The following is a 15,570-nucleotide window of genomic DNA, read 5'->3' as shown; positions in this document are numbered from 1 at the left end:
AGTTTCTAATTATATAAAAAGATCATAAAAAACGCTGGAAACCTGAAGCCCTATCTCAACCGAAACTATACCAACTCTTTAAAATAACACCTAAGATAGTCATTCAAACTGGTATTACTGTACACTTGATCAAACAAAGTTGCATTATTTGATCACAATAAAGAAAACATTTTCTTTTCTGTGTACTATTTTCACACAGTATTAGAGGTCGAAATCAAAGGCCAAAAATATCGAAGCACATGGCATTCCATTTACGTAATTGATAAGGAACGGAATGATGAAATGAAAACAGTCTCTTACAGTTTGTATAGGCCTACAGCAAAATTGCAAAGGAATTAAAATATGTTGTACATGAACCAACAAGCACACCACCCCCAGAAACTCTTTCTTGATGCCTCTAGATCCGTACTCTGAACCTCTACATCCTGTCTCCTCCATCCTCATATCCCTCCCTTGCCTCTGTCCCCCTCTCCTCCCCATCTTTATGTACTGTTTAAAAAGTATTTTGTTGTTGTTGATCAATTCAATTAATACTTCAAATGATGACATAATCCGGTAATCCTACAATATACCCTATGACAAAATTACAAAATCTGATCAACACAATAAAGCAATGTTTGTTTGTTTGTTTGTTTTTCTAATAGGGTTCTCAACAACCAGCTCACAAAAGCCATTTAATTATAGTAAAGGTTTATACAAATCGATAACAAATACAAGCTTTTGAAAATGTTACTTATAGTCTTATCTTGCTCAGCAGCAATAACGTATTTAGATTTATACTTAATAAAGCAATATTTACGGTTAGTAGCAGAATAGAAAAAAAAAACCTTTTATTCCTTCGTACTCTTGTCACAAAAAAAGACTCACATATACATACACACACAACCAATAAACACACACACACAACCCATAAACACACACACACACACACACGCACGCACACACACACACACAAACACACACATTCACGCACACTCACACTATCGCACCACACCACTACTGACGGGCACAGGTTATACTCGTAAACCACGAATGATTAATATAGACGGTGACCTAAAAAATCAGCACACAAATAAGAACCCCCCTCCCCCAAAAAACAAAACAAAACAAAACAAAACAAAACAAAACAAAAAACCCGCACACACACAAACACAAACACACACCACACACACGCACACTAACAAAACTAAGGATGATCCATTTGCAGTGACCTCGATTCAAGCTGAAGGCATTTGAGAGCTGTGCTTTTGTTGTATGATCTAAAAGATTGAATTACCAGTGGTCGCATTGCAGTGTTAGTAAATTATTTACGTGGTTATAAAAAATGGAAGCCGTGTCCATCTCATCGTAGGCCCAATAGTAGTATTTTTACTTTGATGTAGGCCCGACTCGCTGTTCACACTACTATAAAGTTGTTTGGCTTGTCCTAGTTGCATTGCTTATTCAAAAACTAAAACCTAACTAATGGGGTTTGAACAATCACAAATCAGTTCTGTGCTCGAAATCCCTTTCGAGCATGGTCCTCATGATATCCGAAAAAAACTTTCAAAATAATAATGAATGTGTTGGCTTTTGTTTTGCTTTGGTGTGGTTGTTTTTCAACGTAATTTCATACACCGACCAAAAAACCAACAAAAAATTAAACAAAACAAAGTAAAAAAGAAAAGAAAAGTGGAACGACTTAAAATTGTTAAGTTTCAAACTTTTCAATATTAGACAGCTAGGCCCCTAGTTAAATAGATGACTCTGGAAATTGACTAGAACTCTGCAAAATGTAGAGAGAAAAAAAGAAGAAGAAGAAAGAAAGAGAAAGAATAAGTAGAAGAGAGAGAGAGAGAGAGAGGGATGGAGAGAAATGTTTAATATTTATATAATATCTGCATGTATCTCGACAGGTTCATTCAGTAACCAGGGGCTGATCCAGGAATTCCGTAAAGGTGTGGGGCGCAAAAATATAGATTTGTATATCCCCATTTCTGGTGCTACTTTCGGGTTTCATTTGATTTTTTTTTTCTCTTTATTTCTTTTGTTTAAAAAATAAAAAATAAAGAGAGGCGCGCGCCCGGTGCGCCCCCTCTGGATCCGCCACGGTTGTTTACATCGACTGTTTAGAAACAATAAAAGTTGACACACATGATGGTGTATTTTTTTACTCGAAATTTCATCCTCTAAAGTACTGCTATGAAATTGAAAACATCAAGAAAATGATACAATGATATGAATAAATACAATTAATACAATGTACTGACAATGCATTACAAGTACTACATGTACAAAGTAAGTACGAATCGGGGCCAACATAACAGGCAGGCAAAAAATAAATATATATGTGAAATAAATGAATTTAAAAAAATGCTTCATTTTGGCTCTTTAGCCTCATTATTTGGCGATAAACCATCTCCAGTGTATAAACAAGCCAACGTGTTACACTTGTTTGGGTGTTGGTGGACACATGACTGTGTAATGCGAGTGTAGGGCCTAGTGGTAATACTGTACGGTGGTACGGTATGCAGGTGGCAGATGTGATGTGACGTGTCGCATGCAACGATCGGGAAGCGAAGCCGGTGTATTACTGCCAGTGCGAGGAAACTCCAAGGACCTGACCCGTTTACAGCACAAATATGCCCCCTAAGCAAGACGATGTGGACGAATTATTCGAAATTCGGAATTCATTTTACATTGGGAATTTCCAACAGTGCATCAATGAAGCACAGAAGCTAAAAGTAAGTCGGTTTGTTGTACTGTGTGTTAGCGCAAGTAGGCTGTAGCCGTAGGCTTTGTTTATTACTGTCCCATCTACTAGAATTGGTGTGAGTAAATGATTGGCCACGTCGGCAAGGCCTTCATTTGTTTCACATGTAGGTTGCCTAGCAAATATTTTCTGTCTGCCTTTATCAGAACAGCCAGCTAAATTTATAAATAAAAAGGGGGATTACTAACTAACGGAACTAAATGTAAGCCAAATCAGTGACATGCAGATAGCTAGACCTCTAGCTCTAACGTTACATAAAATTTTAAATGTCGTCATGACCCTGACCCTGCCCTTGCTGGGTAGCTAGTCACAAATGCAAATGGTGACTAACGTTAGGTAGTGTGAGCCTGAATAGAGTGAAACACTATTTTGACCTTCCCACAACACGAGAATGCTCATTGCCAAAGAAGAAGAAGAAAAAGAAGAAGAAGGAGAAGGAGGAGGAGGAGGAGGAGAAGAAGAAGAAGAAGAAGAAGAAAACTTTACCATTTTACACCCCAGTGTGCAGTAGTACAGTGTAGTACTCCAACGTACCAATGATCTATCAATCATAGATTTCCGTTTCTGTTTAAATTTCCTTTCTTTTTTAAGTGTAGAGTAAAAGCTCCAATTTTCGGACACTTAAGCTTTTTTGCAATATTTATTCTACTAAAATAATACTCTACAAAATTATATCTATAATAATGTATGTTAAATATATCAACCTAATTTTTCCCAACATTGATTTTGTTAAACAGACCATAAAATTTCACAAAATCCCCAAATATTATCACCTTGTCAATTCCCCAAAATTCGGACAGCGTCTCTAAAATTCGGACACACACACAATGTCAATACGCATACAAGGCCGCTGAAAAGTCCACACGCGCCATAGCTTGTTGGCGCAAGGTTGCATCGGCGATGTTGCGGCGCCCCGTTATGCACTTGTCAATGTAATGACTCACCCCACTACCCCCGGACATGGGTGCGTCATTTCCTCGTTTGGTCCGTCAAATTTGTGACCCAGGTGTGCGTCATTTTACCAGCTATGTCCGTCAAATTTTTGACCGAGAGGTGCATCAAAATCCCATCATTGTCGTCAAAATTTTGACCGAGGGGTGCGTCATGCTACGTCACTTGGCTATGGAAAATAACACGCATTATTCTGAACCGAGGGGTGCGTCATGGTATGCACTTGGCTATGGAAAACTGCACGCATTTTTGCACGCTACCACGGATACACGTACGTACCGCGAGTGAATTTACAGTGAGCGCGATCCCGCGGCAAGTGAAAATCAAAGTCGGGAAGCGTTTTGGAGTAGGCCTAAGAGGGAAAAATGCTTGCCCGAATCTGGCAAGCAAATGACTTAAAAGCCACCCTTTCTCCTCACATTTTCTTTCCAACAAACTCATGAAATCACGCATACTCAATCTCAAGCCAGACGGACTGTTTAGCGATATAACGATTTCAACCTCACAGTACTAAATAGTAAAATCAAAGATCGTATACGGAATTCCGTATACGATCTTTGGTATACCGTTGCGTGGTGCGTACTGCGCGTACCTGCAGTAGCAGGCAAGTGGAGTGTTAGTGGTGCGCGCGACTCGCTCGCTAACGCTGTGCAATTCGCAAGTGAGCAGCGTGCTCGTTATTCCTCATCGAACGTACATCGTCCATGTGTTGCATTCAACCGGACTAGAAATGGCCGCGCACATACAGCGCATCTGCAGACAAGTCATATGTATGGCCAGGTGACTATGGATTGCATGCACACGTTGATTATACATTCGGAATATCGTAGCAGCAGAGTGATGTACGGTGAATGACGGTACGGTGCTTACAGGGCCAGGGTAAGGGAAACTTGCCGAAACTTTGACAAATTGTGTTTACGAACCGAAAGAAAATGAAATTGCTTGAATAAAGCGTATGCAAAAATCCTTTCAGTATTTACGGGGGTGCGTCAAATGTACCGAGGATGTCCGTCAAAAAAGTGACCTAGGTGTTCGTCAAAAACCCCGTGTTGTCCGTCAAAAAAGTGACTGTGGTGTTCGTCAAAAACCCCGTGTGGTCCGTCAAAAAGTGACTGTGGGGGTGCGTCAAAAACCCCGTGTGGTCAGTCAAAAAATGACCATGACGCACCCATGTCCGGGGGTAGTGGGGTGCGTCATTACATTGACAAGTGCATTAGTGTCCGAATTTTGGGAACTCTGCACTTGCACTCAGCACCTGTACATTTATTCACTGCATCGGCACGTACGGAGATTTTGTTTTTCATTTGTGTTTTTGAGGATACCATCACACTCTGAGCTTGCGATAAGCGAAAAATCTCGCAACAGAACGGCGTAATTTTTCAATTTGTAGCGCTTTTTCGGCGACCCCGATTCTTTACACGGGACCTAATTCGCGCGCGCTTTGGTAAAGTCGCGGCGATTCCGCGTTTTTGACAGCAAAATTTGGGATTTTAGATGGATTTTTGGAGGTGACTCGGGCACTTTCCTGTGGTGAATGAGTGTGCTAGTATGTGAAACGATGTGATAATAAAACTGATATGCTTGTGTTGTGACAGTCGGCTTTGCTGCCTTGTGATAAGTGTTAAGTGTCCGGATATTGGAGGCCGGCCGAAAATTGGGGTTCTTACTCTAGTAGTTGTAGTCACCTTGATTCTAGTTTCTACTCACTTTATACTGCAAATAGAGGTCATAATCATAGATAGAAGAAGTAGAAGAACAAGAAGAAGAAGACTCTAGAAGTCTACATGTATTGTATACCCAGGGATTAGCATGTTTAGATAATTCTCTTGTAGTGTAATACTTTTTTATTTTCATAATTTTACTAGTGGAGGATATGCGTCTCAAAGGGTACTGTACACTTGATACAGTAATGACAGTATGAAAAACCTGTACCAAGATTCGACCTCCCATGTCAAAATTCAACTGTGCGCAAAAGCATTGTAGCGTTCTTCCCTAGTTTGAGGTGCCGAGGTATTAAAGGGAATAAACGCTATCAGAATAACTACTATATACAATGTATGCCCTAATTAACGCTACAATAAAACACCAATAGCAACTAGGCTCAGCGTCTACTTACCTTTCTGAGCAGCTGCTCCCGTTTTACCCAGTGGTACAATTGTACCTGTAGTGCTGTAATGTAGTCCGTGGTCGCCGTCAGCGTCAGTGGACCGGGACACGGGACAGTCTAGGTCTTGGAAAGGTCCTTCTCCGCAGTCTGTCCTGGGTCCGTCTGTCTCTCTGTCCCAAGGTTACCCTCCACGTGAACTTTCCGTGCGTGCGACCGGTGCATGCACGCACGTTTGTTGCAATTGTTGGAGGTTGTGCTGTCCGTCAGCCTGTGCTGGCACATACGCCGTTTACCGGAGGGTGCGCGGCCTTATGGCCAAGCTCCATACCATAGTGTATGCGTGGCGACGGATGGTGCTACACACCGGTGAATCTATTGTGTACCGCGGCACCGGTATTGGCGTGTATATTCCCAGTGGCAGGTATATTATCGCCGACCGTATATGTCATATATTCCTGGTGGCAGATATCTTATCGCCGACTGTATATGACATATACTCCTGGTGGCAGATATATTATCGCCGACCGTATATGATATATACTCCTGGTGGCAGATATACTATCGCCAACCACATATGTACTTCAGGTGGCAGATGTAATCGCCATCCATACAACCAAACCGAGTACCGAGCACGGAGTTCAACCTGTCTTACTACAGCATGCTTGGGTTTCTACACATGTATCCAGCAGTTGAATCTTGGAATCCAGACGATGGTTTGGTTGACTTACAAACTAGGCTGTATGGGCTGGTTGCTGAAATTGTCAGTGCAGTGTGGTGTTGACACTTTTCTGTGCACATTGTCGTTGATAAACATGCACCCCCCCCCAAAAAAAAAAAAAAAATGAGAGAAAAAAAAGAAAACCACCTATCTGACTAGTATGAGTACCATGTTGTTATTCTTGCATTTTTTTTAGTATCTGTATCAGTTCTACATTGATATCTCCATAGTAATATTGCTTTGCTCTACCTGTAAGAAGTTTTATTGAAACCAAACGTCTAAAAACCCAATATTACTACATTGTACTAGTATCACTAAATGTATGTGTTGTTATTTCTTTTGACAGCCATCAAATTCGGAGCTTGCTCTCACCAGAGATGTCTTCATGTACCGGGCCTATGCTGCAGGGGTAAGAGTAATCAGAGCTTTGCAATATTTTTTAAGACTATATTATACTAGCACTGAGATATTGCAGGGTGGTCCACGAGGGGTTTTAGCATGTCGCTGCAACATGCTAAAATTCTTGTGCAACATCCTCAAAAGCCAGCAACATGCTATACAACATCCTCAAGAATTTGCAACAAGCTCAAAGTAAAATTATTCAAAAATGTGCAAAACATGTGCATAACATAAGAAACATCAAACTACCTGGTACTTAGATATTTGTGTGCAAAACATGAGAGAACATTGAATGTAAGCAGCACAAAGAGAGATAAGCAGCAAAATATTGCGTACTATGTACTCATTGTGTGCGCTCCGCGCATATTCAATTTCTGCAATATTCTCAGATTCTGAGCTTGCAACATGCTCAAATTTCAAGTTGTGGACCACCCTGATATTGTGCATTTATACCAACACATTGTACAATTTGTATGCCTCTGCTTTGTTCTTTCTTGATTAGTTTCAGAATCTGGAAGTATATACAACATTGGAGGCATTGTTGTCTGCCATTTTACTGTATTGATGGCAAAAAGCTTACAGAGGTATATAACCACACAGATTTTTTTTTTTTCTGTACTTCTGTAGAACTCACAGCAGTTCAGTGACAGATAAGCGCAAAACGTTCAAAAGGAAGATTCTAAGATAGTCGCTGGATAGGTATAGTGTAGAGTTGATTGAGGCAATCTAAGGACATTCTGAAGAGTGAGAATATTTTTTTTTCTTTTAAATTCTGTGTACATTGCTCATTAACAGTGTGGTACCAACTTCTGTAGAATTGTTCTGCATGTATTTATTTGTTCACTTATTTCCTTTTCTTTGTTTTTGTGTTTGTTTGCTTTGTGAAGGGTCGCTACGGAGTTGTGCTGGATGAGGTGTCAAAATCATCTTCCTCTGAGCTGAGTGCTGTTAGGATGTTTGCAGACTACCTCGCCAACCCAGACAAGAGGTACAGTAGAGACTGCCATCCAGTGACTTGTGAATTTTGTAGGTTTCAGTCATGTAGGTGTACAGTAGCAAATGATCATCTCAAATCTTATCAGGGAGAAGTTGAATCTGAGCAACAGAATCTTCTTACCAAAATCAATACTGGAGATGTTTCAGTGACATTGAATTGTTATTTCACCTTCAAAATGCTGTCTTTCTCTTTCACCATATACTATAAAATTTGTCGTTTTTATGGGGGATTGGGGCATAGGTATTTACGTTGCATATCCTGTGCTGGAGATTTATGCAAGTAAATAACAATTTTGTGAGAAACTGGAAGTAAAGCACCTGTAGACAATCATGATTAATTGACTATTGAAATCTGATTGTAAGGTACATGTATGCCATAACTCTAGCTCTATGTAATTGTGATTATCATGAGTGCATGATGACACCATCTCAGTCTAAGTACCATACACATTGAAGCTTGCTGTCTAATATACAAGTATGAATGAGAAATGGGGTACTGGCTGTGGCACAAGCTTAATTACTGGTACATACCGGTACAGCAAAGTATGAAAATCGATCTCTTGATGTTGAATCGTAGCATGGCGATTCACATCATGATGAGGTACATGTACTCTAGAGAAGATGCACCAAATAGCATTGCTGTTCCAATTGTTCACACTCCTGTGTAGAGAGAAGCTTGTGGCTGAGCTTGACTCCAAGATGAGCAGCAGCGTGGACGCCAGCAACGACACATTCCTCCTCATGGCTGCCTCTATCTACTACCATGAACAGGTGAGTCCGACATGGCATTTGCAGACGTACAACGTGTATACTGTTCAAGCAATAGAAGGAAAACATCTGTACGACCCATGCATTTGTGAATGAATGACAATTAAAAGAAGATGGGGTTGGGATAATTGTGATAGAGATAATTGCGTTTTGAGTTGAGCTATTCACATTGAGTACATGTTGCTTGTGTTGCATTTCAGGTTTTTGTTTCTTGATTTGGTTGCTTGTTTCTGTTTCATTGCCTTTTGTGAGTGTTTGTTAGGGGTGCCAACTTTCAGTAATGTATGTCAGTGCAATTTTCTTTTTAAACTTATATATATTTGGAGAAAAAAAAGCACATGAAGAAAGCAGTAATTGTTAGTAGTTACATCAAGTAGGAAAACCCAAAAAGTGAAATACAAAATCTTAAGTATTTTAGTCCATGCCTGTCCTTAAGCAGATTTCTAATGCATTTACTAAAAAATAATGCAACAATACTGATATTTTGAAAACAAACCTGTGCAACAAAAATAATTGTAGTGAACATGAACATACAGCTATTATTCCTCCAGAAAGTCAATCAAATGTCATTGATATATGGAGACTCACACCAAACATTACCTTTGTATTGTATGTCTTGATATTTTCATTTTCTCCTCAGAACTTTGACTCTGCTCTGAGGTGTTTACGGCAGTCAGAGTCATTAGAATGGTAAGTGGATGTGAAATTTGCAGAATATCATTCATGCCAAGTTTCTCATTGCCATGATTGTTCCAATTAACCTGGTTAAATCTCTATTTGATATCTCACATAACAAAGTGAGACATTCTCTTGAAGTTGCATTTTTTTTTTAGAATTGCAAACAGCAACATGAGAAGGTAGTTTGCTTTACCTTCATTATGCAAGGAACATGTAAACTGTCAAACAGTAAGGCTCATCATAGGTTGCAATAATACATATTGTGTAATTTGTTTGTAAGCTAGTCAGTACTACATTTATTAATAACTGGTATTCAATGTTTTCCTTTTTGTAGGCTGGTAGGTGCAGTAAAACCTCAAAACCAGATAGAGAGAAATCATTGAAATTTTGATGTTCTGTCCCAGAACTAGATGGCAGATTGATCAAAGATTTAATGCAAACTATGTTATTATCCCACTATCAACTGAATAAATCTTGCAGGTCGCAATCAGGATTATCAATGCATGCCAACTAGTGTACCTATACATCTACATTTGTCTGATATCTTCATCAAGCATGGTCGAAGTCAGTTTGCATCACACCAGGATTTTTTCTTTTGTTCACATCTATCTGAGACGCCTCACTTTGTGTTTTCAATTTCACAGTATCGCTATGTCTGTGCAGTGCTATTTGTCTCTGGATAAGGTGGATTTGGCAAAGTGAGTATAACAATACATATTTACCTCCGCCAAGGGAGGAGGTTACTTTTTGGTACCGTTTGTTTGTTTGTCCGTGTGCAAAATAACTCAAAATGTACCAGTAGTCAATGGATTTGGATGAAACTTACATGAAAGGTTGAAAATGACACATTAAATTTTGGTAGTGATCCAAGAATTTTGGGGGAATATATGAAGAATTTTTGATATTTTGACAGGTAGGGTCAATGAACTTGGGAGTTCAAGCTGCGTATTTTTGAGATTTTCAAACGTGCACTAAAGTGCGTGCTCTAGTTTCTGCTTGGGCGAGGCGCGCGCCGCGCAGCGGAAGGTTTATGACGTAACAAAGGCTTCTATATTGGGAAATCGGGCGATTTTTCAGCATATACCTATGGGTGGAAATCACTGATCTCTATGGAAGAGCCCAAAGAACTTTTCTTAAGTGGTAGTGAGGAGGAAAATCTCTTTGGGAGAGCAAGATCATCGGTGGAAAGTAACTGCGTGGCGGAGGTCTGCGCTCTCAGAGTGCTTTTCTAGTTTCCAAATGTTTCTGTGCTACATGTATCTTTTACAACTGGCATCAAACACTGTACATTGCATCAGTAAACAATTACAGTATGCTCACACCTGGATAAATTGCGAGTGTAGATATGTGTATATATATATATATATATTATTTTTCTTGACTCGGCTGTCGCATGTTTCTCTCTCAAACTTTCTGTATGCCTATCTGTCTCTTTATCTTTCTGTCTGTCTATTCACATGTTTGTGTTCTGCATGAAGTGAAGAGGAAGTCTTTGTCTCTTGTCTTTCTCTGTATTTGTCAATCTATCTATCTATCTATCTATCTATCTATCTATCTATCTATCTATCTATCTATCTATTTATCTATCTATCTATACATCTATCCACATATGTACCTATCGATTCACCTATCTTTTGTTTTCACTTGTTTGTATGTTTTTCTGTACCCAGGAAAGAGGTAAAGAGGATGCAAGAGAAGGATGATGATGCCACACTCACTCAGCTGGCTCAGGCTTGGTTCAACCTAGCTGTGGTGAGTGCTCAAAGAATGCATCCTTTACACAAATGGCCATCAGCCAAAGCTTTCTCACAGCTTCACACTAGCAGAGACTCCAACTCTCCCGTTTTCGACGGGAGATCTCCCGCCGAAAACCCATTTTTGCAAAATCTCCCGTTCTCCCGCTTGAAATTTAATTTCTCCCGCCCTGGCTCTTTGTCTCCTGTTCGAAAGGATTTCTTACTTATTTCTATCGTATGTTGAAAAAATAAGCCTTAGATAGCACCAGAGAGCATCTAGAACCCTAGGAACTTCGCGCTTCGCACACATCAAGTTGGAGTCTCCCGTTTGCTAGGGGTTTCAGGCGGGAGAATCTCCAGATCAGAAGGTGCTTTGGGTTGGAGTCTCTGCACTTGGTGAACAAAATATTTGACTAGAACATAGCTGCCTCCTTTGTAAAGCTCTCTTTTTCTTGTTTTTGTGTGTTTTCTGTTGTTGAATATTTACATCTGCAATTGTATATTCTATACTTTCGTTTTCTTGAGCACATAGGGACATACATGTACACACTATGTGTTATGCGCTACACAAGCATTTGTTGTTGTTATTATTGTTCGTAGGATGCAGGTGACACATACATTAAGTGTAAAATTTACTGCTTTATTTTATTTTATTTTTTTTTGTATTTTGAGGGGGGGGGATGTGATGGGGTCAAGCATGCTGTAGATTTGCTCCATGATGAAAATACAACAGTAAAAAGGCTTGGCTGAGGAGAGAGTACTCACTGTAGAGTGGGAGGGTGTGTTCTGAAGGTTTTGTGTTTAGGGAATTGAGTGAGGGAAATTGAATGTTGGCAATTAAAGGTCCTGTTTACCTTTGGGAGCAGAGATTTTAAAAAATTTCAAGATATCACATTTGATGCATACAATGTATGTGTAGGTCAGTTGTATCACAAAACATCCTACCATGTAAAATTTTTGCAACAAAGCCTAAAATATATGGAGATATCACTGTATTTTTCTCATTAAGTCATAACTGTAGACGGTTTAGTCTGAAAACATTTTTATTATAACTATTGTTCACACTTTTTAATACCGGTTCAAATGTTTACATTGGTTGTTTCTATCCCTAACTCAAATTTTAGAACTATTTTGAAGCACTAATACTGGGTTTTTGTTTCATCTGCAAATGGTAAATTATGCCTTTAAGTGAGGGCTATTACCTTTATCCGTACACGACCCAATTTCAAAAAGACATTTCATGACTGTTGGGTGTGGGGGGTTACGGTAGCCAAGAGGACCCTGTCCTAGCCCTGCTGCGAAGTAGGTGCTCTAGGCCAGACCTAGATCATAATGTACTGGAGCACATTAGATATTTGCTAGGTTCAAAGTCACTTTGGGGTCTTTCCTAAAAACATGGACAGATAAGTCTTGTCATGTAAATTTGCTCATATGCCAATGCCGTTGATGCTGTAATGTCGCCCTCTCTTGGTGGCAGGGTGGAGAGAAACTCCAAGATGCCTTCTACATCTTCCAGGAGTTGGCAGACAAGAACACCTCCACCCCGCTCCTCCTCAACGGCCAGGCCTCGGCCTACATGCAGCAGAACAAGATGGAGGATGCAGAGGACGTTCTGCAAGAGGCCATGAATAAGGTTAGTCAGTCCAGACTCTGGTACAGTAGAAAGTGTTTAGGCTCTTAAAGCCTTGCTAGCATGGGGAAACATGGGTGGTCCGATTGAATAAGCTGTCCATGAGAGGGCACTGGAAAGCCACGATTAGCGCCTGCCAGCCACGTGTTGGTGAATATATACATTGAAGCTTACACTCATCAGTAACACTAGACTCCAGTCGAGATTCTTTGGTATATATGTGCTTTTATAGAGATCAGTGCTAAAGCTGTACAGAATTTTCTAGAGGGATTCTCAAATTTATCCGAGTCGGACTAGCCTCCCACTCTATGGTGTTCCCATGCTACCAGGTCTTTAACGTCATTTAGCCCTTTTTTCAATGTCATTAAATTTTGCATGGTTGAAGAATAATATATCCCAACATTGTGCATGAAATCTTATGATAATACACCTCAGAGCTTTTAAAGAAAAAATGAAAAACTAATTTCATACCACTTGAGAATATGCACCCCTTTTGTACCAAGAATAACAGATTTTCTCACAGTCTGAATGAATTAACTGGAAATCTGGAGTATTATTCCCCCATCCATCATAAAGAAATTTCTAGTGTTATCATTCCGAGGAAAGATCTGACTTGCCTACCTCTACAGTATACCAGCCTATGAAAGGAATCAAATTTTCAGGGTTGCAAAAGGGATACAGACTTTTAAGAAATCCTTCACTCCATGTTTACGTTTGTATTCCACACCATGTTGGAGTAAAATGAGACAAACAGAATAGCAAAGGTTGCAGGTTGCAACATTGTGTGGAAATTATCTCAGCTGATGTTGTTATTAACTCACAGCACTACCACTGTTTTGCACACAAAAACATGATAAAAATAATGTTTTTTGTCGATAATCATCAACCGTAGCCCTTTCCTCCTTGATGAAAGTCCTAATTTCCAGGTTGTTGCAACATCAACAACAACAAAATGATGCGAGGGGTACAAGGTTTTCCTTTCAATTTCATGTGAATGACAGAAATTTTGTGAAGAATTATTTAATAATAGGAATGATAATGTTAGTAGGTGATGATAGTCATGATGATCGTAATTCAGTCACTGCACACAAATTTTTCTCGCCCGAATCCTCAGACCAATTCCATGCAAGTGCTGCTAATGAAGTGTTTATAATAATAGCTAGGTTTGTGGAATCGCTATGTCAGCATGTCATTATTTTTTCAAACTTTTGAATGGATGCATGGACATTATGTCCATCCTGTTGATGTACCACTAGATTTCCTGTTTTTTATTCAATTGTATCAAGCATTTTGCAATTAAAAAAATGAAACCAATAAGTAAATACTGAGCAAGTTATCAAAGTCTACTCCATGATAATATTTACCTGAAAAGAGAAAGACCGACATTACTCTTTAGTCAAACCAAGATTGCGTGCATTTTTTTCTCCATGCAGGACAGCAATAACCCTGAGACTCTCATCAACATGATTGTCCTTTCGCAACACCTCGGCAAGGCACCAGAGGTATGTATTCAACCTAGTTTGAAAGCGGCTGCGGTGGGGGCTTACCACTTTTGAAAGCTGGTGAATTCTGTAATCACAGATGTCAGAAATGTGTGACTGTTGATTGATTGTCGGGAGTCTTTGGAAATGGAAAAATACACCTTTTCATTTTTTTTTGGGCGATATTGCAGCGAACATGTAAGCAATGTGTGATGTTTATGCTTTAACTTCCATTTTTTTCCAATGTGGATGCCATGGTGAAAAAAAAAAAATAACAAGAATGTACCTACAGATGATATACAAGGTTGTTGAGATAGACATTTTCATCAGTATTCATGCTCCATTACAAGTGGATACATTTTGTGCTAAAGACTCTACCACTCTATGTTGAGAAAAATCATGCTCTTTGTGTAATGGTACGCAATCATTGTACCAGTGTAAGTTGTAGTTCTTTTCCCTTTGTGCAACTCAGGTGACCAACAGGTACATCTCACAATTGAGGGACTCTCATGCAAGACATCCATTCATGAAAGACTATTCAGACAAGGTGAGAATTACTTTTTGTTCCAGAAGATTCCAGAAAAAAAAAATGTATGTTGTAAAACCAGAAATTTCCATGTGCATAAAAATTTCACGAGGAGCCAAAATTCACAAAAATAAAATGCATGCAAAAGTGTTTGTCTGTACAATGCATTGAATGCCAGTGGCAATTTGTGAAAGTTTCATGCCACAAATGTTTGTGTTTTTACAGTACTGTAAAAGTGCATATTTTTGTGCAACTAGTTTTTCGGGCTCAGCCTGGTAAGAAGAGTTTTACATGCTTTAATTCTTCGGAATTAAGACAGTATATACTGGGACATATGGCAAGCTAAAATATTTGCTTGCTTTTATTTTCGCACTAGTTTCTGGTTGCGCGAAATGCATGAAAATTTCAACACTGCGAAAATTTCCACTTTTACAGTAAATTGGACTTAACTGGACAAAATTTCATAGTCATCATGTACACTTTATCAAGTTTTGCATTCATATTTTTGGTAAGATCTATCCTAGTAACAGTCTGAAATGACCTGCCTTTCATTGTATAGCTTTCAAAGTAGGCAAAAAGGGTGAATTCTATATATATACAAGATGATTATTTGTGTAGGCCTCTGTAATCTACAAAGGATTTTGCATTGCATACTTTCACCATATAATGTGAAATCATTTGATTCTCAATAAAACCATATTACAAACAAGGGAGACTAAAATTTCATTGTAAATGTTTTTCTCTCTGTTGTGCAGGAAGCCGAGTTTGAACGTCTAGCAACACAGTACGTGTCCAGCTAGGATTCACCAATCAAAAGGATTCATTCCT

General features: G+C 39.2%; 1 protein-coding gene across 1 annotated transcript; it reads left to right on the top strand.

The window, feature by feature from the left end:
* Positions 1-2,562: 2,562 nt before the first annotated feature.
* LOC139721146 (coatomer subunit epsilon-like) lies at positions 2,563-15,542 on the top strand. The gene is made up of 11 exons (XM_071632478.1): positions 2,563-2,723; positions 6,875-6,937; positions 7,815-7,915; positions 8,592-8,694; positions 9,332-9,381; positions 10,014-10,067; positions 11,040-11,121; positions 12,583-12,738; positions 14,169-14,237; positions 14,689-14,763; positions 15,498-15,542. The coding sequence occupies exons 1-11, from the start codon at positions 2,622-2,624 to the stop codon at positions 15,540-15,542; spliced, it is 900 nt and encodes a 299-aa protein (XP_071488579.1). The 5' UTR covers positions 2,563-2,621.
* Positions 15,543-15,570: the final 28 nt, after the last annotated feature.

This window comes from Diadema antillarum, unplaced genomic scaffold (genome assembly GCF_040938485.1).
Source record: "Diadema antillarum isolate AM-2024a unplaced genomic scaffold, OU_Dant_1.0 scf00000139, whole genome shotgun sequence".
NCBI classification, from domain to species: Eukaryota; Metazoa; Echinodermata; class Echinoidea; order Diadematoida; family Diadematidae; genus Diadema; species Diadema antillarum.
Note: the sequence above shows the minus strand (reverse complement) of the source record. Positions and strands in the feature narration are given on the sequence as shown.